Below are 22,710 nucleotides of genomic sequence, written 5' to 3' on the forward strand. Positions count from 1 at the left end.
TTCTTCTCTCTCTACCTTCTCCACCCTTCTTGATTTCTCTCTGTATCCAATAAGCAAATAAATAAATAAACACCCCCCCAAAAAAAGTCTGAATTATTTAAGGTAACAGATCTTCCAAGGCTATTGAGCTTAGTTTTTGCATACCAAGGTGACACTTACTGGAAGAGGTCTGCTCTGACTCTTTTGAGGAGACCAATTTCACATTGTATAATATTCCACTCCGGGACAGTCTGACCAGCTTTCCCCAAGCTGTGGACTTGGGCCTGCCATTTGTGAAAGGCCGTCTGCCATTCGGGGCACAGAGAAGTGAATTTGCAGAGGTCTTGAGTCAGCCACAGAAATAAAATAAATGGCCCCTTCCCTTTCAGCTATAAAGGACCTTGCCCATCCACACTTAGCTCTCTTCCAAAACAACAGGAGTTGGCCCAGCTGGACAAATCAAGAGCCAAACAAGAATCCCCTCTCCATCCCCTCCCTCCCTTTTCTTTTTTCTTTCACCACCTCACCTCTCCAGACTGACTTTCTCACTAAAAAAGTGCACTGGGGCCCAGGCTGGAACCCGGGTGATGCACACAAGCATGACAAAGCAGGTGTACTATCCAGCACAGCTATCTTGCCTGTTTGGGATGATTATTTTGGTGAGGCTACAGACATAAAAGACGCTCTGAAAATCAGGCAGAAGTAACCCTTTTGTAAGGCACATTTTAATTTACAAGGAAAAAAGAAATCTTTATTTATTCCTTACAAAAGATAGCTGCTGGATAGTACGCCTGCTTTGATGTCTAGAGAATTAGTCATTCTCTTCCTGCTGCATCTTATCAAAGAAGGCAAAGCCATGTCTGCATAGCAACCTTACCCTTGTTTACTGTGCTGGGCTTGGGAACCTCCATAAACTGCCCCCTCCCTCTGACCCCCAACATCTTTCCTTTTTAGTTCGATATGGTACTGAAGGTGGCCCTTTGGGGCATTTAGAATGGCTACTGGGTTTTTCTGGATCTCCCGCTCGTAGAGGAGGTATACCTACTACAGAACTTCTATTATGGGGGTGTTGGGAGCAGAGGTCTCAACCAATAATCTGGGAGGGTGGTGGGGGGTGATTTTGCGTTCCCTGCAGAATTTGGTTTGACAAGTTGACAAGATGCTGGGGGGGGGGGGTGAGGAGGGGCAGCAGAGCCAGATTCCTCCTGCCTTCCGGAAGCTCACAACCTGGCGGAGACTGAAGTTAATGAGATCATCTTACAACTTTTGACAAAACACCGCTAGCGGATTTTTGAAGAGAAAAGAGACTTTGGGACCATGAGCCGTGGAATAGGGGCGGCAGTGTGAAATTAATGAAGAGTGGGAGAGGCTTTTCGCTTGCAGGCACCAGGACCGTGGTGGGGGAGGGGTGTCCTCTCTGTGGGCCGCTGGAAGCTCTCCTGCAGCTGGTAGCGAGAGTAGGGGGTGCGGCCCCCCGGTAGCGTGGACAGTAGAGGAAGGCGGGACCAGAGTGGGGGGTTCCCGGAGCCACTGTGCGGCCCACTGTCGTAGGGGACCGGGCTGGTGGCGGGAGGATGGCCCGAGGCTGGGAGGCTCCACCGGGCGGGGGCGCTGCGGCCGAGCGGCGGGGGGCGCTGCCTCCTCCGGGACGGCGGGGGGCGCTGCGGGCCGGGTGGCGGGGGGTGGCCCGGACCCGCGCGGCGAGCGGCGCGGCGGATGGAGAGTCTGGCCGCGGCCGGCGGCGCCGCCTTCTTGTCGGGCCGGGCACGGCGGGCCGGGGCCTTTGTGTGAGGCGGCGGCGGTGGCGGCGGCGATGCTGCTCGGGCCCCGCGCAGCCGGGTAAGCACTGCCGCGCCCAGGGCGCCCCGGGTCGAGGCCCGACCCCCGGCCCGGCCTTGCTCGCTGTCGCCCGGCTCCCTCCTGCTCGCTCCCCGCGGCCGACCCGCCCTCCGCGGCCACCCGGGGGCCTCCCGCGGCGCCCCGGCCGCCGGACCCAGCGCGCCCGCGCCTCTCGGCTTCCACCTCCGCGGGGACTGCGGCCCGGGGGCGTTGGGGCGCCAGCTCGCAAGTTCCGCGCCAGCCTCGGCGGACTCCCCGGTGCCCCAGGCTGCCGTGTGGCCCCCAGGGCCCGGGAGCTGCTCGGCTGGTGCCCAGCGATGTGCTGCAGCTTCTGGGCCGCAAAGTTGGGACTTCGAGAATGTGGGGGCGGAGAAAGGGGGTTGTGCGAGGGCTGGATGGGCAGGACCCGGGAAGGGGAAGAGTGGTGTTGAGAGAGTGGTAAGACCCCTACATGCAGCAGGTGAATTTGATAGTGCTGGTCTACGCGGCAGATATCCTGAAAGGTGTGTGTGTGTCTGTCTGTCTGTCTGTCAATAGGCCATTTGAGTATTGCTGAGTACCACAGTTCTGTTTTACTTTGCTTGACTTTTGGGGCTGTAAGTGTTCCATCACCCACAGCATTTGGAGAGAGAGCAGGGGATGGCTCTGGGTTAGGGAATGAAAGGCCAGAAGGTGGGCATGTAGATAGCAGGGGGAGAGGGAGAGGGAGAGGAGAGAGAGAGAGAGAAACTCCAGAGTAAGCAAGTTGTTTATTGAGGGACAGAAAGACCACAGTAATGACAACAGATCAAAAGGTGGAGTGGCCTTACCTTTTCCTCAGCAGTGGATGGAACTTTGATAGTTGTGTGTTCACATAAGGGAAGTATCCTCAGTGAGATAAGAAAGCTTATATTCGGGCGAGAATGAAGGGAAAACATTTGAGCCAGCTGCTCTAGTACTGAAGCATGAGATTGTCTCTGAGTTGATCTGGCTGACCTAGATCCTTCCCAAGCAGGGCTACAGCCTCTCTTACAGACTCTTCAAGGCCAAGGGATCATTGTCTTCATGTACATTTCTAAAATATTTGTCTGTTTGTTATACATATGAGAGAATTTCACATGAGAGAGACAGACAAGCCAGAACACCACAGGCCAAACCAGGAACCCCAGGCAAGCAAGGCTGCTGTTCGACCATTTGAGCCATTTGCCTCGCCATGTTTCTCAGTGTTTTTGGCTTTTGCCGTGATGATTCTGGATATATGCATATCTGTGGAGAGAGAGTGTATGTTCATGCATTGTCCTAGCATTTTTGCTTGTCCTTGCCTCCTGCAGAACAGAGCAGCTCTCCCTTTCCACTCGCTCCCACCTTCCTTGTGCTTTGGGCGTGTCCAGACTGCAGTGCTCGTCCCTTGCAGGGCTATGTTGCCATTCATCTCTCCCTTTCACATTCTACAGAATAACCGTGCTAATCAGGAAGCAACTTCACAGGAGCTGCTAAGATGGGCATGAGGATCAAACTGCAAAGCACCAACCACCCCAACAATCTGCTGAAGGAACTCAACAAGTGCCGGCTCTCGGAGACCATGTGCGATGTCACCATAGTGGTGGGGAGTCACTCCTTTCCAGCCCATAAAGCCGTGCTGGCCTGTGCGGCTGGCTACTTCCAGAACCTCTTCCTGAACACAGGGCTGGATGCCGCCAGGACCTATGTGGTGGACTTCATCACCCCTGCCAACTTTGAGAAGATCCTGAGCTTTGTGTACACATCAGAGCTCTTCACAGACCTCATCAATGTTGGGGTCATCTATGAGGTGGCTGAGCGCCTGGGGATGGAAGACCTCCTCCAGGCCTGCCATTCCACCTTCCCTGACCTGGAGAGCACTGATGTGACCAAGCCCCTGACCAGTGTCAGTGAGAGTCACTCCAGTACTCTGAGTTGTAGCTCAGCAGAGCCTGCCCACCCCCTGGGGGAGCTTCGGGGTGCTGGAGAACACTTTGGCTCTGCTAGAAGCTACGTGTTACCTGGTGATGCTGGTGGAAGCTATAAAGAGGAAGAGAGAAATGCCAACAGTGACACTAACCATAGCTTGCCTCTGCCACAGCAGACACTGCCACCAAAGACAGAAGATCATGATACCCCTGCTCCTTTCACATCCATTCCAGGTGTGGGGACCCAGCCAATTCTTGGCACAGCCAGCATGGACATCCAAACCAGCACAAGCTCCTGCCAGCCATACAAAGTTCAGAGCAATGGAGACTTCAGTAAAAGCAACTTCTTCGCTTCTGATAATGCAATAGATATCACCACTGGGACCAACTCATGTCTGAGCAATAGTGAGCACTCCAAAGATCCAGGCTTTGGGCAGATGGATGAGCTGCAGCTGGAAGACCTGGACGATGATGACTTGCAGTTCGAAGATCCCACTGAGGAGATGGGCGCAACTGAGGAGGTGATTGAGTTGAGTGATGACAGTGAAGATGAGCTGGTTTTTGGAGAGAATGACAACCAAGAGAATAAAGCTATGCCCTGTCAGGTGTGCAAGAAAGTTCTGGAGCCCAACATCCAGCTGATCCGACAGCATGCACAGGATCATGTAGACCTGCTGACTGGCAACTGCAAAGTCTGTGAAACCCACTTTCAGGACCGAAATTCCCGAGTAACCCATGTTCTATCCCACATTGGCATTTTCCTCTTCTCCTGTGACATGTGTGAAACCAAGTTCTTTACTCAGTGGCAGCTGACCCTCCATCGATGCGATGGAATTTTCGAGAACAACATCGTTGTCCACCCTAATGACCCCCTCCCTGGGAAGCTGGGTCTGTTTTCTGGGGCAGCCTCCTCAGAGCTGAAATGTGCTGCCTGTGGGAAAGTATTGGCCAAAGATTTCCATGTAGTCCGGGGCCACATTCTTGACCATCTGAACTTGAAAGGCCAGGCCTGCAGCATCTGTGACCAGCGCCACCTCAGTCTCTGCAGTCTCATGTGGCATACCCTGTCACACCTCGGCATTTCAGTCTTCTCCTGCTCTGTCTGCGCCAACAGCTTTGTGGACTGGCACCTTCTAGAGAAGCACATGGCTGTGCACCAAAGTCTAGAAGAGGTCCTCTTTCGCTGCCACCTGTGCAGTCAGAGCTTCAAGTCAGAGGCTGCCTACCGCTACCACGTTAGCCAGCACAAGTGCAGCAGTGTCCTTGATGCGCGACCTGGGTTCGGGCTCCAGCACCCAGCTCTCCAGAAGCGGAAGCTGCCTGCAGAGGAGTTCCTGAGTGAAGAGCTGGCTCTGCAGGGCCAACCTGGGAATAGTAAATATAGCTGTAAAGTCTGTGGCAAGAGGTTTGCTCATACAAGTGAGTTCAACTACCACCAGCGGATCCACACAGGTGAGAAGCCATACCAGTGTAAAGTGTGCCACAAGTTCTTCCGAGGCCGCTCAACCATCAAGTGCCACCTGAAGACGCACTCCGGGGCACTCATGTACCGCTGCACGGTCTGCGGCCACTACAGCTCAACTCTTAACCTCATGAGCAAGCACGTCGGTGTGCACAAAGGCAGCCTCCCACCTGACTTCACCATTGAGCAGACCTTTATGTACATTATTCACTCCAAAGAGGCGGAAAAGAACCCAGACAGCTGACTGGGCCCCAGCATAGCTAGGGGGTGTCCCCCGGCAGCAGCCGAGACATTGGATTTCTAGTGGTGGTTGGTCCTGCTCCAGCCGAAGTTACAGTTTTGCCTTGCCAGGAGTTCTGTTTTGTCTTTGTTTCAAGAAGGAAGAAGAAATAGCACAGAAGCTGTTACTGGTTTTGAGAAGCAACAGCCTGATCCTGTTTACCTCCACATCTCTTCTTGCCCGTGAAGGACTGTGGTTTTGATTCTTTTGAGGCCGGTTGTGTTCTGACAGGCATTTGGTGTCAACTAGATGCCCTATCCTGGCCTCTTGAATTTTAGTTTACTGACAGGTTTTATGCTGCTAAGATTCCAGCCAACAGCTTCACTAAAGCGAAGAGATGGAGAGGTGTTCACTGTGGGTATTACAACCAGCTGTGGGAGATGTTGGGAGCGTGGCCATCCAGAAAAGACTCATCATCTAGGCAGTTCGTCTCGGATTCCTGTCTTTGGAGGTGCCTGCCTGCTCCCCAGCTTTCATCTGCTAGTTAAACAGTTCCATTGCTTGGCAGCTGGATTCAAACTGGGGACAAAGCTTTCTGTTTAGGTCACAAAAACCTAGGGATGAGTCCTTACCAGCCAGAAGTGGCAGTCTGCATGGACAGGAAGGGAGGTTTCTTTTTTCTACTTAGTTCCAAAGAAATGTGATTTTATGAAGTGATGGCCCAGGACATCAGGCCTTCCTGGTGGGGCAGAGAGGACAGGGAGCCACTTTGATCTCATCATCTGTTAACTCTGGCCACCTCCATCGACCTGGAGTTTCCTGATGTGAGGTGGGACATCTGACAGCAGCAGCCTTGCCTTAATTCATTGACAGTCTCTCATCTAGAAATGTGTTTGGCTAAGAGTAGCTGAGAAGACCCCAGGAGCTGGTGGACTGGTGGACTGGTGGACTGCTGAGCCCTTCAGGATTAAAGGGACCCAAATGATTGGTGGTGTGTAGCAGGCTGTGCATTCTGTCCCAGTGGGGAAACTTGTTTACTTTGTGCTAAATGGGCAGAGCTTTGGCAGCTCACTTTTGACCTGCTGGCATTTATCCTGGTTTGTCACTGCATCTTCACTAGGGGGTGCTGTTGGCTCATGCTTTCCCTAAGTTACTAGGGAACATAGCTCAGCCTACTGGGCTGGATGACTCCATTCTTAGTAGGCTTTTGAGGAGGTCTTGCCCAAAGAAGGCTTGAGGGAGAGGGCCCTCAGATCTCAAGTTCTTACAAGGTGGCACCTCAGTACCTCATACTACCTCACCTTGCTCAGGCGAGCTCTGGGAGTCCCAGGTCTCAGCCCTGATGCTGCCTTGGTGGGACTCAGTAGCACCGGGGCTGTGGTTTTAATGAACTCACAAAGCCTTTTTGGACATTAATATTTTATTTATTTTTGCTTTTGCATACATACTACTCAGCATCTCTTTTGAAAAAGAAGCTTCAGGAAAATGGGTTTCTCCCCAGCAAGTAGTCATTCATATACCAGGGGACAGTCCTGGCTAGAGATTTAGGAAACTAGAGAGAGGGAGAGTGTGTCAACAAACATACTCCCCCCCTTTTTCTGTTTTTTGTTGTTATCTCCAAGAAAAGTCTCTTGCAGAATGTACCCAGGGAATCCTTCAGGGAAATCGATGTGAACCCTAGAAAGTTGGGGCTTGTTAAATTTCTGGACCTTTCATCCCTATTCCACTTGTGATGGAATCAATTTGGAGACTGGACTGAAGCAATCAAGTCGCACGAAAGACCTTTTTGTACATGTTCTCATCCTTTCTAAATTTGGGAAACTGTCATAACAAACCAAAACTCCATTTTTGTTAGTCCTGCTATTCTGCCCCCGCCTACCCACCCCCCCCCCCCCCCGTTCTGAGTTGGGTGCATGGCTCTCTAGTGGGGAGCCATCATATAAATGGCCACTCGATGTGTGGCATGCTTCCTTGAGGCAGTCTTGTCTTGAAGCCGGGAAGGCTTTCCTTCTCCAACTTGCTGCTCCCTTCCCCACAATGACCATTAGGAATTTAAGAATGAAAACATGTGACAGAGTACAATCAAGTGTGCTAAGCTTTTCATACTATGTGTGCTTAACCAGTCCTCCAGCTAAGCTTTTCAAAGCTGAGTGACCCTCCCAGATTTGAAGAGGACTGGTTTTTGAGTGGCTGGGTTTGAGAAAAGTTAGGCCAGAAGCCAGCCAGGTAGCTGTGACTGGATCATTTTGCTAGAGAGACCCTTTTCTCTTGGGTGCTGGGTAATATGTGTGTTTAACCAGAAACTGTGAAGTTTTCCCCTTTTGCCAGTAAACCAAAAAGCAATTCTTGAAACTTTTCCCTTGGAATACTAAACTGAAAACAACACTTTCTCATCTTTAAGAGGTCAAGTGGTTGGGGCCCAGCTGGCCAGAGTCAGACATGTAGCAAGGTCAGCTGCACGTGAAGCTCACTGACCAAACCCTGTGCTTTTACATGATCCCACACTCTAGCTTGGCCCTGGAGTCACCACTGCCTCTGCTTCCAACTCACCCTTTTGTAAACTGCTTTATTTGAAACACATGTTGAAACTCTATTGCGGCAAAGGATACTGTAGGATACCCAGTGGAAGGTATTCAGTTTAGTTCTTTCAAACTATCCCTTTGATTTTTGTTGCCCTTTCTGCCCTGGAGTCTGGCCTCCTGCTATACTGTTCTGAGGTTCCATTTGACTCTTGAGTGTCTTGTTCCCCCTCCTTCCTCTTTTCTTACTCCGTACTCAGGACCAGCTACTTAATTTGCAGAGCCTCTTGTTGAACAATTATTAAGCATTTCAAGATGGCAACTGTAGAGCATGAAACCAAGCATGAGGCAGTTAGTTCCCAACCTGTTTCTTTTTCTTTTCTTTTTTCTTTCTTTCTTTCTTTTTTATTTTATTTTATTTTTTTCTTTAGCAGAGCACTGTTTAGCTCTGGCTTATGGTAGTGGAGGGGTGGGGGGCATCGAACCTGAGATTTTGGAGCCTCAGGTATGGGAGTCTCTGCATAACCATTATACTGTCTAGCCCCTGCCCCTGCCCCTGTCCAACTCCCACCCCCAGCCTGTTTCTTAAAGGGAAAGGACAGCTCTTTTTTGGTACACTGGGGCAAACAGAAGCTGTTTGTGGCTACAGAAGGGGAGCATTGTCTTGGTGCACCAAGGTCCTAGGTCACTGCTGCCACAGTCCCTAGGGAACTACCAAACTCTAGTGTTTGGTCCTGAATTAAAAACCACCCAGAAATTTGTTGACAGCTGGGGAGAAGGTAGGTGGGGGTGAGAGTTGCGTCCAGGTGACCACCAAGAACCAGAAAGTTCTTTTTGACTCTTCTCTTAGTGCCCATTTATCACTAGGACAAATCTATGGGCTAGAATTCCCACCCCCCCAACACACACACACATACTGCCAATCAGGTTTTTGCTACTGATGAATTTTCCCCCATCTTCTGGCCTCTGTGCCCTCTTTCCCAGATGATTCCACTGTGGAAGTGCATTCAACCCCCTTTGAGGATGGATACTGATTTGTTGGCATGGGATCGTGGTGAAGTCTGCCCAGCTAGGATTTGCCAACTTTCTCTGCCCTACAGAATCAGGAACAGGGCACACAGCAGGCATCCCAGTGAGATAGGTTATGAAACTGTTTTCAATCCCAGTGTCTCTGCCCCCGTCCCTACACCAGCCCACCCTCCCCTCCTGCCTCTACTAGCTAAGTCTTAACAAAACCAAGAAGAGTTGTTGACGTCTAACTCCTTCCATTAAATTAATAAGTACTGACCTCCTAATATTTAAGTGTTTACTATCTATTGCTGTAAAGTTTTGTATATTTTGTAAACTTCCCCTCTCTCGCCCAATAGTAGATGTCTAAGATCGTTGTACATCTGATTCTTTTATATTCCATTGTTCGGCACAAAGTGTGTTTTTTATTTAGAATAAAAAAGAACATTTGAAAATGGGTTAGTTTCCTCTTTACCATGAACACATTCACCATTTGAGTTCAGAGTAGGTGGCCTGCCAGCCTCAGCTGCACAGTTCTTTCAAGCAGCTTATCTGCCTTTCTGGTAGCTGGAAATCGCCAGGGTTTAACTTGTTAACCCTGCTTTTTTTTTTTTGTATGAAACTAAGTCAATGAACCCACCTTTTTAGGGGGAAGCATCCCTCGTTTTCCCAGAGAGCAGTAGGCCTCTGTGAATGTCTAGTTGAACTAGTTATCCCCAAGTGAGACTTGGCCAAACAGTCTTGCCTCAGGATCTTGACACATTGTTGTTTCATTCACTGTGATGAGGTGTGTCCCTGTGGAGAGAGGCAGATTCCAAACAGGTTTGGCACAGTTGTGTAGTGATAACAGATGTATCCCCAGAGGGGAGCTAGACCTCAAAGTTAGGGTGTCATGTGGCCTGTTTGATCTCAGGACACATGACTGTAGCCTGGGCCCAGTAAGTGCTGAGCAAGGATGGCCTTGCCACAGTAAGCAGGGTCAGTTCCCTCCAAAGGAAGTACTCGTGCTCCTGAGGTGATAACCAGCTGCCAAAGTGAAATCTGAGAGGAAATCAGGATCTTGGGGAAGTGACCTCGAGGTAAGTTGGGACATGGCAACTGGGCTTCCTTTAAGAAGCTTCTGGAGCTCAAGGAGAGAGATGTGAGATGGGCATCAGGTCTTAGTTTGGTGTTTATATGGGTACAAGGACAGACAGTCTTTTTGTTTGTTTGTTAACCAGAGCACTGCTTAGCTCAGGCTTGTGGTGGTATGGGGAACTGAACTTGGGATGTTGGAGCCTCAAGCAGGAGGGTCTCTTTGCATAATCTTTTTTTTTTTCCTGGTAAAGCTTGCTTTGTCTGCACAGTTAGTTTAAGCCCTACTTCATCTCAGTCATAACCCAGACTCTCCCATTTTAAGAAGCCTTCAGCTACTGGGGGTCGGGCGGTAGTGCAGTGGGTTAAGTGCACATGGCACCAAGTGCAAAGACTGGTGTAAGGATCCCAGTTTGAGCCTCCAGTTCCCCATCTGCAGAAGGGGTCTCTTCACAGGTGATGATGCAGGTCTGCAGGTATCTATCTTTCCCCTCTCTGTCTTCCCCTCCTCTCTTGATTTTTCTCTGTCCTATCCAACAATGACAGCAATAACAACAACGATAAACAATAAGGGCAACAAAAGGGGGAAAATAGCCTCCAGGAGCAGTAGATTCATAGTGCAGGCACCAAGCTCCAGCAATAACCCTGGAGACAAAAAAAAAAAAAGAAAAGGAAGAAGCCTTCAGTTTGGTGCCACCTAACAACTGTTTGTAGATGAAAAATTTTCAGATCTGAACCTTGTAAACAAGGGACTCCTAGATGCGGCTCTCCATATCCCTGACTATCAGGCACATACTCTGTCAGAAAACATGTTTTTTGCATCTGGTAGAGGGGCTCAGATTTCTGAGAGCTGCAGAGGCTGCACTACAGGCCAGAGAGCAGCTATTCCAAGTTAAACACTGCAGGCATGGAGTGCTGGGGCAGCACAGGTTCAGTGGTTACATCTATAAGCCCTTCATCCTCCAGGGGCTCAGAGCCTTGGAACTGGCAGCCTGTGTGTGTGTGTGTGTGTGTGTGTGTGGTGTGTCTGTGTTGTTTTTTTCCAGCCTGGGAGCCATTCTCAGGCTTCCAATCTACTTCAGGGATGTGTGTGTGTGTGTGTGTGTGTGTGTGTGTTGTTTTTTTCCCAGAGCACTGCTCAACTGGCTTATGGTGGTTCTGGGAGTTGAACCTGGGGCCTTCGGTGCCTCAGGCAAGAAAGTATTTTTGCATAACCACTATGCTGTCTTCCCAGTTCTTCTACTCTGCTTTTTAGAAACACAAACACAGTCCCAGTCTCCTAAATGGACAAATGAACCTTTCCCAGAAGACCTACTTATTAAGCAAGAAATTTATTTACTTATTTGAATGTTATTAATTAGCATTAAGAGAGGACAGAGAGAACCAGAGCATTTACTTGGACCTATGCAATGCTGAGGAACAAACTTGAGACCTCATGCTTGCAAGTTTAACACTATCTCTGCACTACCTCCCTGGCTGCAATAAGACTTCTTTCTTATCTACAGGACAGGTGTTACTAGAAGCAGGATGCTTCACAGGAAGTACCTGAAAAGATTTGGCTTGAGAGAAAGAAGAATATGACTGGACTGACTGAGAAGGCTGCTAACACTTAGCCTTGTGACCGAATTAAAAGATTTGCACTAACTCAGCAGAGTAAGTCGAGGGGACAAGAGCTGAGATCAGAGCATCCCTCAGTGCTTGCCGCTGGCTGTCCCAAGGTCCCTTCCCAGTGTGGACAGCCCTGGATGTCTCTTCTGATGGGGAGAGAAAGGAAAGGCTGGGGGTGGGTTTCATAGAGTATTTCCTCCCAGAGGTCTGGAATGGTTCTAGGTCCAAAGCCCAGGGGAGTGGGCTCTGAGGAGCATGGACTCTGGGACTGAGCCTCTGCCATGGGGGAAGGGAGCCAGAGGGATGTGGACATGCCAGCAAGGAAGAGAAGCAGCTTCCTGGCTGGCTGGTGGGGCTCCCAGCTTGTCCTGCATCCCCAGCTGCAGGGAGCTTGTCTGAGCTCCACCCTCCATTTACCACAGCACTGAGGATGCACCGCTGAGAAGCATCCTGCTGAGGCCTCCGGCTTCCTTGGCCTTTGGCCTCTTGGCCCCACAGCCTACATGGTGTGCACACAGAGCAACAAGCACAAAAGGAAAGTTCTGTGAGGTTCCTGCTGAACTCACTCTGCCCATGCTGATTTCTGAAACCAGCTCATCTAGTTTCTGTAGAATCTCTTTAGCCTGCATTCCTGCCCTATTTCCACTGGAAGTGGACATTTCAGACACCCACTCACAGCTTTCTCGGTTATTTATTCATTAAAGTATTTTTATTTATTCATTTTGATGAGATAGATACAGAGAGAGAGAGAAACCAGAGCACTGCTCAGCTCTAGCTTATGGTGGTGGTGGGGGTTGGACCTGGGACCTTTGAAAGTCTTTTTGCATAACCATTATGCTGTCTCCTCATCCCTGATTTAATTTTTTATTTTGTCTTTCCCCAGTGTGCCCCCTTAGATGCAGAGACAAAAATAAAGTAATACCAAGGGCCCATTCGCCTCTGTTCCCACTGCCCCTTCTCCCTCTCTGCACTTTAATATGTTAGGGTATACTCAGAATCCACCATACATTCTCTGACCCTCCATCCCACTCTCTTCCACCTCTCACCTTCAACTCCAGCTTCCTGGACTCAGGCTCAGCTGGCTGTAAGAAATGGAACGGTGGAGACGGGTGAGGTTTCTGGTGCCTGGACGTTCAGGCTTGGTGGTTGGGGACCTGCTGCAGTGGGCTGGGCACCCTCCTTGATGATAATGATGGAGTGCTGCGTGGAGGAGGAAGAAGAGGAAGCATGCCTGCCCGCCCTGGCCTGGACCTTGGGAAGGTAATGAACCACAGCACTCATCAGCCGGCCCCGGAAGCTCTGGCTGAGAAAGTTGTAAAGAATGGGGTTGACTACGCAGTGGAGCATGGAGAAGCAATCTGCAATGTCATAGAAGAAGTAGAGCACGTTGACCAGGTAGCAGTGGAGGGTGATGTGGGTGGCATTCAGGGTGAGCAGCAGCAGCGTCAGGTGATAGGGCAGCCAGCAGACAACAAAGACCACCACGTAGGCGCCCACCAGCAGTGAGTGGCGTCGACTCTCAGGCTGTTCTGTCTGGTGGAGTCGCCAGGCTGTGAGCACGTTGAAGATGGCAATAAGGAAGAAGGGCAGCAGGAAGCCAAAGATGCTGGCGGACAGGGTGACCGCCAGGATCCATTTGTCGTGTGTCTCAAAAGGTGCCAGGAACAGGCACACAGGCTCCAAGGTTCCCATCAGCCGGATGTGCACCACCTCAGGCAGTGGGAGGATGGCAGAGAGGACCCAGACGCTGGCACACACAACCCTCCGAACCTGGTGCTGCCGGCGCTGCCAGGAGGCTGAGGTGCCGGTGAGGGTGACATAACGGTCGATGCTGAGGCACACTAGGAAGAAGATGCTGCTGTACATGTTGACGAAGTAGAAGTAATGAATGAAGCGGCAGGAGAAGTCACCCCAGAGCCAGGTATAGTCCAGCGTGACCTCCAGCATCCACACTGGCAGGGACAGGACAATGCCCAGGTCGGCAAATGCCATGTGGAGCACGTAGAAGTTCAGCAGCCCGGCCTGGCCTGCACGGCGCCAGTTGACCCAGATCACCAGGAAGTTCTCCACCAGCCCCATCACAAAGATGGCCAGGTAGAGGACGAAGAGGGCTACACGCCTGACATCATCACTGAGCTCTATCTGACACTCGGGCAATGTGTTGTTGAGGAAGTAAAGCAGTTCTGTCCAGTTGTGGCTGTCGCCAGAGCTGATGGTAGGCCTCAAGGTGGGCCCACTGGAGGGACTAGGTCCCAGATTGGCCTTGTCTGACATTAGTGTAGGGAGTGGTGGCAAAAGGGGTTGGAAGAGAAACAGTCTTGAGAATGCCACAGGAACCACAGGCTCTGGGGAAAGATTCAGGATCTGAAGAGGCAAGAAAAGTAACTTAAACAAAGTGTGGGTAATACACAACTCACCTGCCAATTTCGACTTCAGAAAAGAGTCCACAGTGACCTCAGGTAAGGACTCTCAGTTAAGGGTTCTTAGTGCTGGCAGGGGTCAAAACTGTGCCCAATATAATTTATTTTACTTTAGATAGAACTAGACATGACTCTAGCACCCATGATGAGTTTTCAGGGCCTCATCCTTGCAAGTCGGGCCGTGGTACTTCCCAGTCTGCCTAGTGAGACTCGCCGCCCTTTCAGTTCCTCCATTCTCCGGGCCAAGTGGTCTCCATCCTCCCCTTCCACCCTGCCACTTCACTCCTTGGCTCATTCTCTTCTGTCCTTTCTTCATTCCTTTCCCTCCCACCCTCCCTTCTTCCCTCTCTTCCTTCCTTTCTACCTCCCTTCCTCCCTCTATTCCTCTCTCTCTCTCTTTCTCTTTCTGAGACTGAAGGAGACCACAGCATTGAAGCTTCTTTCAATGTGTGTGTATGTGTGTGGTGACGGTTGGGGCAGGGGGTGAAGGGAAGGCTTGAACCTGAGTCTCACAGCAAAGCAGAGCACTATCAAAGTGAGCTATTTCACCAGTCCTCTTTAACCCTTCCACGTCACACACACACACACACACACACACACACACACACACACACACACGCACGCACTCATCTGATTTGTCCCTGAGAACACCTGTAGCTCATACACAAAAATCAACTGCCTCTAAGCCCCGGTTCCCTTCTTCCCTGAGAGAGGGTGATACCCACCTGGATTTTTGTTGGGAGCACCTGGTCCTGGAGGTCAGTGGGTCTGACCAGCTGAGGAGCTGTGGGGAAGCTGTAAGGACTGTGAAGGTGGGGCTGGCTTTGCTGCAGGCTTCAGGGCCAGCCCTCTTATCTGGAAGCTCATCACTGGCTGAGGCTCTGTGGGAGAGGGTCAGGGTTTGTCCTGCCTTCTCCCAATCTAGTCAGAGAGGAAGTTATAGCAAAATGCCTGGCGTGCCAGTGGCAGGAAGGAGTTGCCACAAACTTTAAAACACTCTCTCAGCCTAGTACATAGTTCAGCTGCAGAATATAGGAGTGCCTTGAGTGTGTAAGATCCCAGGTTCGATCCCAGTACAACATAGAAACAAGAAAGACAAAATAGAACATCATAAAAGGCAGGAAAGTGTCTTGGTATCTCTTAATAAAGATAAAAACACCCCCCAACACTCACTAGTTATGTGATCTCATCTCTTTAAGCATTTATTAAGTTCTCTGCAAAATGATGACAGCTGTATTTACTAACGGAGTGTTATGAGAATTAACTGAGTCATAGAACACAAGGCTGACCGACTGTAAATGCCCCATATATGTAAGTGCACTTTCCCCTCTTTAATCCAGCTTGGAGTTCCATGCTCCCCTATCTATCTTGATTCTTACTAAAGCAAACTTGGAGGGGAGGACTCAAATAAAACTATTACTGAGCTGTTAAAAATGGTGAATTCACATTCTTCCCCTCATCTTGGATGGAGCTTGAAGGAATCGTGTTAAGTGAGATAAACCAGAAAGAGAAGGATGAATATGGGATGATCTCATTCACAGATGGCAGTTGAGAAATAAGAACAGAAAGGGAGACACAAAGCAGAACTTGGAGTGGGTTTAGTGTATTGCACCGAAGTAAAAGACTTAGTGGGTGTGTGGGTGAGGGGAACTTTCAGGTCCTGGCACACAATGGTGGAGGAGGATCTGTGCAGGGGTTCAGAGTGTTTTGCAGAAAACTGAAAAAATTTATACATGACCGATAGCTATTTACTGTAACTATTAATCCCACCAAAGAAAAAGTCTAAAAAATAAAAAGATAGGAAGGAAAACAGGATTTCTGAAATCTTCAGGAGGTCAGCAAGTCGTAGCCTATCCGGTGCCGCTACAGGCTCTCTTCACAGCTGATCTCACTGTCCTCAGTGTACCAAAAAGGATCAGCATTTAAACAAGATATTTTAAATCTTTTTCTTTTTTGCCTTCAGGGTTATTTCTAGGGCTCTGTGCCTTCACTCCAAATCCACTGTGTTTTCTTTTTCTTTCTTTCTTTTTTTTTTTTTTTTTTTGCTTATTGATTAGGACAGAAAGAAAGTGAGTGAGAGCAGAGGAGACAGAGAAAGATAAACACCTGCAAACTTGCTTCACCACTTGTGGAGCGTCCTCCCTGTAGGTGAGAGTCAGGGGCTTAAACCTGGATCCTTGTGCGGGTCCTTAGTACTATATGAACTTAACTGGGTGTCCCACCATCTGGCACCAAACAAGATTTTTTAGAAGGTGTTGACACACTAGCATGACCTGTAAAGTAGCACGGGTCAGAATGGAGGCAGATCTGTGTTTCCAAGAACTGTTGCTGCAGTTTTCAGATGCACACTAGCTATGTGACAAGGAGGCCACAAACATCCATTCCACCTTGGTATGAGTTCCACTGATATTTAAGAGGGTAAATAAAGGCTGGGAACTAAGGACACAGGACAACCAGAGTCTCTTACCTGCGTACAGCTGGGCCTTCTTCCAGGCTGAAAAGGAGCACACCCTGGAGAGAGCTCAGAACAAACCTGCAACACATGAATCTACTGACCCTAGCTCCCCATGTTCTGCAATGAGATTATTTACTCAGAGAACAGTGGGAAGAGGTCAGAAGAAAGTGACCTACAATAGCAGATGTTGTGAGAAAAATCCCTGGGCACAAGTCAGGAAGCCTGTACCACAGACTGATTTCAGTAATATCCCCCAGCTGCCATGTGATTTGAGAAAGTTACTTAGTTGCTCTGTTCCTCAGAACTCTCAGAATTCCTATTCTATCTTCATTCAGTTTTGCTCTAAGGAACTGAAAGTATTCTTTTTTTTAAGTTTTTAAAAATATTCATTTATTTATTCCCTTTTGTTGTCCTTGTTGTTTTATTATTGTTGTTGCTGATGTTGTTGTTGTTGGACAGGACAGAGAGAAATGGAGAGAGGAGGGGAAGACAGAGAGGGGGAGAGAAAGACAGACACCTGCAGACCTGCATCACCGCCTGTGAAGGGACTCCCCTGGAGGTGGGGAGCCAGGAGCTCGAATCGGGATCCTATGCTGGTCCTTATGCTTAACCTGCTGCGCTACATAGACCCCGACTCCCAGAACAAAAAGTATTCTATGTATGAATATATTTCTGGAAATAAATTATTCATAATTGTAAAAAATAAAGTGCAAATCAAGCCATATTTTAATGCCACTGACACTTACTTGCCCTGTTGGCTCACGGTGCCCCCTGCCATTCTCCACAGCCTTCGCCCTGTGATCTGAAGTGAGTCTCTGGGGAGAGAGCAAAGACCCATGTGGGTGGGAAGGGGGATGTCCTGTGTGTGTGTCTGTGTGTGTGTGTGTGTGTGTGTGTGTGTGTGTGTGTGTGAGAGAGAGAGAGAGAGAGAGAGAATGTCACCACCTTCTCTCTTCCAGACTGAAGGGCAAAGCTCGGTGCTGTGGATTTATGTTTTTGGTGGGCATCTTGTGCCAGCAGAACTTCCTGCTTCTCAGAGCACTTTCACCTCAGTTAGTTATATGATCCATGGCAAACCATTGTGGGGAGGAAGGACGGCCTTCCTTATCTCTGTAGGGATAGGAAGGCAGCCTGTCTCACATAAGTCACTGTGAGCAGAGCCACCTGGAGCTGGACCTTTGTTTTGGAGGATGTAAGACTGAGTGTGTGCTAGCCGGAAGACATTAAGTTTATATATTTAATCCCCAGGGGAAGCGAAATTCCTATAGTAAAATTCAGAGCAAGACTAATAATTTTTGGGGGTGGGGGCAGGAGTTACTTCCCCCAGTGTACTACGTACTACCATGAGCAAAGACCCTGGTTTGAGCCCCTTGCCACCATATGGAAGTACGTGCATGCAAGAAGCTTCAAGGGGTCATTGCAGCAGTGCTATGGTGTCTTTCCTTCTCTGTCTTCCAGGAGCAGAGGAACTGTGCTGCAAATCAGTGACATTTCATACATTCATGTTGTGCAGCCACCACTTCTATCTACTTCCAAGGCATTTTCATCACCCGAAAATAAACCATCTAACTACTCACTCCCTTTCCCTTCTTCCCTTCCCTCAGTCCCTGGCAATGATCATTCTGTTTATTGTCTATGTGGGTTTACCAATTATGGACATTTAATCAAAATGGAGCCTTAGGGAAATGCATAGTGGTCATGCAAAAATACTTTGATGTCTAAGGTTCTGAGGTTTAGTCCCTGGCGTCATCATAAGCCAGAGATGAGAAATGCTCTAATAGAAAAAAAATAAAAGGAATGATATAGGACTGGGGAAATAGCATAGTGTTTATCCAAAAATCTTTCTTGCCTGAGGTTACAGGTTTGATCCCTATAAGCCAGAGTTGAGCAATGGTCTCTGGTAGCTCTGTCTCTTTCTTTCTCTCTGTATTTTTCACTAAAGTTAATAAATGAAATGTTAAAAATAATGATATAGATGGAGTCATATAGCACATAGCTCTTGTGTCTGGTTTTCACTTTTACTGAGCATATTACTGAGGCTCACTCACATTGTAATGTGTAGTTAAATATTATTCCCTCTTACGGCAGACTAATATTCCATGGTTTGGCTAAACAACATTTTGTTTCTCCATCTAATGAGGGGATTTAATTTTTTTTTCTTCCAGTTCGAGCCCCCAGCTCCCCACCTGCAGGGGAGTCGCTTCACGGGCAGTGAAGCAGGTCTGCAGGTGTCTATCTTTCTCTCCCCCTCTCTGTCTTCCCCTCCTCTTTCCATTTCTCTCTGTCCTATCTAACAACATCATCATAACAACAACAACAAAACAACAATAAAAAAACAATAAGGGCAACAAAAGGGAAAAATAAATAATTTTTTTTCTAATTACATCATTAATGTGGTAAAAATAAAGCTAGTGTTAAATGAGTTAGTCATTATACAGTGTATAACCAGGGGACATTAACACACTCAAATTGTGCAGTCCTCAGTACTGAACATCTCCATGGAAGGAGTCATCTTTAGCTTTGCAGTTTTCTTGAGGCCTCCTATAGAAAAATGACTTCTCCACTCCGAACACATTCAGCACCAAGGGTGTAGTGTTCTTCCTTTACCTCCTACACTAACCAATTTTCCAACTCTGCAAACACCAATTGGGTGGCCTGCAATTTAATTCAGTTCTGGAGCTAAGCACTCTGAGTTAGTACCAGACTCCACCTGTTTAATGGCCCAGCTACACTTTAGTTGCTCATTGCGTTGCATAGCTCTTTGGGGTCCCATGCTTCTTCTAATATGGCTACAAAGTTGGGGGTTCCCATATGCCTTCCTTTTTTAAAATTATATTATTTATTTATTTATTTATTTATTACTGGATAGAGACAGAACTTGAGAGGGGAGGAGGTAGTAGAGGGAAGCAGACACAGAAACACCTGCAGCCCTGTTCTACCACTCATGAAGCTTTCCAAAGGCAGGTGGGAACTGGGGACTTAAACCTGGGTCCTTGTTGGGTCTTTGTGTACTGTTATGTGTGCACTTAACCAGGTGCACTACCGCCTCACCCCAACCTTCCTTGGTCTAGGTAATTGGCAGAAATGGCTCACAAAACTCAGGGAATCGTGTTTATATTTGCAGGTTCATGATAAAGCTACAGGTGGACGGCTAAGTGAAGAGGTACAGGAGCCAAAGTCAGGGGCAGGGGGATGTTCGAAGCTATTGTGTTACTCCTAGCATGTGGATGCCTTCACCAACCCAGATGTTTTCCTGTCTCTGGAGCTTTGTGTGGTGGTTTCATCAGCTGGTGTGACTGACTACTAATTCATTCTCCAGTGCCTCTACTCTCCCTGGAGGCTGAGTGTTGAGGTTGAAAGTTATAAACTTCTTCTTATATAAAAATTTCTTCCTTTAGTTTTTGAGAGAGAGAGAGAGAGAGTAGAGTATGTTTTAGCTCTGGCAAATGGTGGTGCTGTGGATTGAACCTGAGAGCCTTGGGACCTCAGGCATGCAAGATCATTGTGCTATAGTTCCACAGCCTAGAAAGTGCCAGACTTTTAATCATGGCCTGGTCTTTCTGGTTATAAGGCCAATTCTGAAGCTTTCAGGAGCCCAACTAGAGTCACCTCATTAGAACAAAAGGTGAATTTACCACCTGGGAAATGCCAAGGTATTTAGGAACTCTGTGTAAGAGGCTCTCCTCATCCCTAGCAGACAGGAAATGCCAAGGGTCTTAGGAGCTCTGTGCCAGGGACTGGGGGCAGAGATCAGACTTGCATATTTTGTTATGCCACACTCCCACTTACTCAGTAGACCAAGAAGTCTATTTGGTGATGAGCTCTGATGACATTGAATGTGTGTCACTTTGATTGTTCAGACAGTTTAGCCCTCTCTTCCCCAACCCCTTCCCTATCTCTGTTGGTTCCTATCTACCTTTCCCCAGTAAAGAGCCTTCTGAAAGTCCTGCCTTCTCTCGCCTTTGACTTATGAAGGTCAAGCAACTCCATAGAAGTCCCTGATTTGGGCAGAGGGTAGACAATGTAATGGTTATGCAAAGAAACTCTCACAGGAACCTGAGGCTCCAAGTCCTAGGTTCAATCCCCTACACCACCCTAAACCAGAGCTGAACAATGTTCTGGTTGAAGGAAAAGAAAAAAAAAAAAAAGACTATAGAAGTCCTTAATTCTACTGTGTTCTCCTGTCCCTGCTCATTCTCTTTCCTTTAAAGCCTACGTACTTATTATTATTGTTGTTGTTGTTGTTATTATTATCTCCCCAATCCTCAAGCACATTATTTTCAGGGTATCTCCTAAGTCTCTGAATCTTTCACCCCAGGACTTTTGACCTCCCTCTGGAGGCTTCAGCCTCATCCTCACCTGCTCCCCAGCCCCCCACACCCTTCACCATTTTTGAGAGGAAGTGCTGATCTCTTGGCAGGGCCACAGGGGGAAAATGTTGCTCCTGCAGGAAAAAGTAGTGATGGCTCTGCAGTTTCCACAGAGTTGTTTTCTTCGCTGAGGGATGGGGTTGGGGGTGGGGAGGTGGGAATCTGGAGAGAGAGAAAGGCTGGAAGGAAGGGAGAGGAAGGGAAAGGAGCCCAGGCCAGCAGAAAGGAGGCAAATAGTTTCTCCCCAAACAACTGCAGCAGCAGCAGTAGTGAAACAATTCCTGGAAATTTGCTCTTTCTCCTTCCTCTCCACAACCATCTTCCCCCCAAAGCACAGACAAGATGCTGTAATCAACAATCAGAAGAGAGGAAGGAAGGTACCAGGGAGGAGGTATTGGGAGGCACAGATAAAGGCGAGCAGCTTCCCAGGGTGTGTCTGTGTTGGGGGTGGAGGGACACTAGGGCTTGTGCCCGGATCTGGGAGAAAGGGTGGAACAGCCTATCCCAGGAACTCCCTTGCTCTTCTGGCCTGTTTGGCTGAGGGCCCTGCTTCATATGGTGCTAGCAGGTAGATTGCGGATGGGTCAGGGCTGAGGAATTTGGCAATGACTACACTCACTATATCAGCCTGAGCTTCCGGTAGATCATCTAATGCAGAAGCTACATCTGACTGGAGAAACCTCTGAGTCCTCCAGTCATGATTTCCACACATCAGGGACAGCGGCTTTGAATGTCCAGCACATCAAGTGAGGGATTCCCTGGGCTCCCAAAGAGGGATCTGATTTAATAACCCTGTTCTTGGCTCTCCACTCTGCCTTTTCCCCCTCTCTCACTCTCTACAGAAACACAATGACTATATCACCAGTTTGAAGACATAATACTACTCTGTCCCATCACTTATTAGCTGTGTGACTTTGGGAACATCACTTTAACCTTTTAAGCCTCATTTTCTTTATGCACAAAGCAAGGATGATGATGTCTTAGGAATACTGGCTGGGATGCAGAAGATAACGGGGAAGTTTTTGGTACAAGAGGTCACTGTCCTATTCCTTGGGTATTACAATTAAAAAATAAAAGATTTCAAAGGGGTGCGACTTGGCATGGGTTTAAAACAATCAATGGTTTATTACATGGTGGTACAGCAGTATGGAATGATATATTTTAGGTACAGCAAAATAAGTAGAATAAGCAGAGATAAGAATAGGCCAGGCCCATGAGATAAGTTAATTACCAAAGTTCAGCAAGTCCCAGGAGAGTGACCGTGGTGGGGCCGCAAAAATGTAGGAAAGCAGGGAGCTCCGACAGTGGAGTGCAAGAACAAAGGGAGCCAGGACAGAAGCCACCTGGAAGTTAAATAACTTGGTTTATGTAAGTCTGTCAGCCTGATGTCAACCATATACTAATTACATTCTCAAAGTTCATCCTCAGCTGTATACCAATGAAGTCCCAAAGTCCTGTTCCCTTGGGGGACGGGGAAGAGGTCCTTTCTTGTAAAACTGACCTTGAGATACCTCTTCCAAGTCCCACCACCAGCTTTTTTTTTTAAATTGAATTAACACCAGATTCATCTTTCACTTAGTTATCTGGGAATTATACTTTTTGAAAGTCATTTTTTTATTGAGGGATTAATGATTTATAATGGTGTTGATACATGGGTAGTTTCTCATCTTCTTGTGAATGTTCTTTTCAGAGCACTCTCACCCATAACTTAGGTTCCTTTATACCATCATGCAATAGGACCCCAAGGTTCTCTTCACCTCTTCCCCCTCCTTTCCCAGAACCCTTTGCTTTGGCACAATACACCACACCCAGTCCAAGTTTCACTCTGTGTTTTTTCCTTTCTGTTCCT

General features: G+C 48.3%; 2 protein-coding genes across 3 annotated transcripts; one reads left to right on the plus strand and one right to left on the minus strand.

Annotated features, from left to right (window-relative positions):
• Window positions 1–1,655: 1,655 nt before the first annotated feature.
• On the plus strand, window positions 1,656–9,389 carry ZBTB39 (zinc finger and BTB domain containing 39). Its single transcript, XM_060195120.1, has 2 exons — window positions 1,656–1,818; window positions 3,252–9,389. The coding sequence occupies exon 2, from the start codon at window positions 3,296–3,298 to the stop codon at window positions 5,429–5,431; it is 2,136 nt and encodes a 711-aa protein (XP_060051103.1). The 5' UTR covers window positions 1,656–1,818; window positions 3,252–3,295; the 3' UTR covers window positions 5,432–9,389.
• On the minus strand, window positions 9,340–14,872 carry GPR182 (G protein-coupled receptor 182). Of its 2 annotated transcripts, XM_060195121.1 has the most exons (3): window positions 14,762–14,859; window positions 12,663–13,980; window positions 9,340–9,729 (listed from the first exon to the last, which is right to left on the minus strand). In XM_060195121.1, the coding sequence occupies exon 2, from the start codon at window positions 13,888–13,890 to the stop codon at window positions 12,691–12,693; it is 1,200 nt and encodes a 399-aa protein (XP_060051104.1). In that variant the 5' UTR covers window positions 13,891–13,980; window positions 14,762–14,859; the 3' UTR covers window positions 9,340–9,729; window positions 12,663–12,690. The 2 variants fall into 2 exon arrangements, with proteins under 2 accessions (XP_060051104.1, XP_016048839.2); XM_016193353.2 differs by lacking the exon at window positions 9,340–9,729 and having other exon boundaries at window positions 12,289–13,980; window positions 14,762–14,872.
• Window positions 14,873–22,710: the final 7,838 nt, after the last annotated feature.

The sequence above is a fragment of the Erinaceus europaeus genome, chromosome 7 (genome assembly GCF_950295315.1).
Source record: "Erinaceus europaeus chromosome 7, mEriEur2.1, whole genome shotgun sequence".
In the NCBI taxonomy this organism is placed as follows: Eukaryota; Metazoa; Chordata; class Mammalia; order Eulipotyphla; family Erinaceidae; genus Erinaceus; species Erinaceus europaeus.

Coding starts and splice junctions, on each gene's coding strand:
- ZBTB39 (XM_060195120.1), top strand. CDS start 3,296: ATGGGCATGAGGATCAAACTGCAAAGCACCAACCACCCCAACAATCTG.
- GPR182 (XM_060195121.1), bottom strand. CDS start 13,890: ATGTCAGACAAGGCCAATCTGGGACCTAGTCCCTCCAGTGGGCCCACC.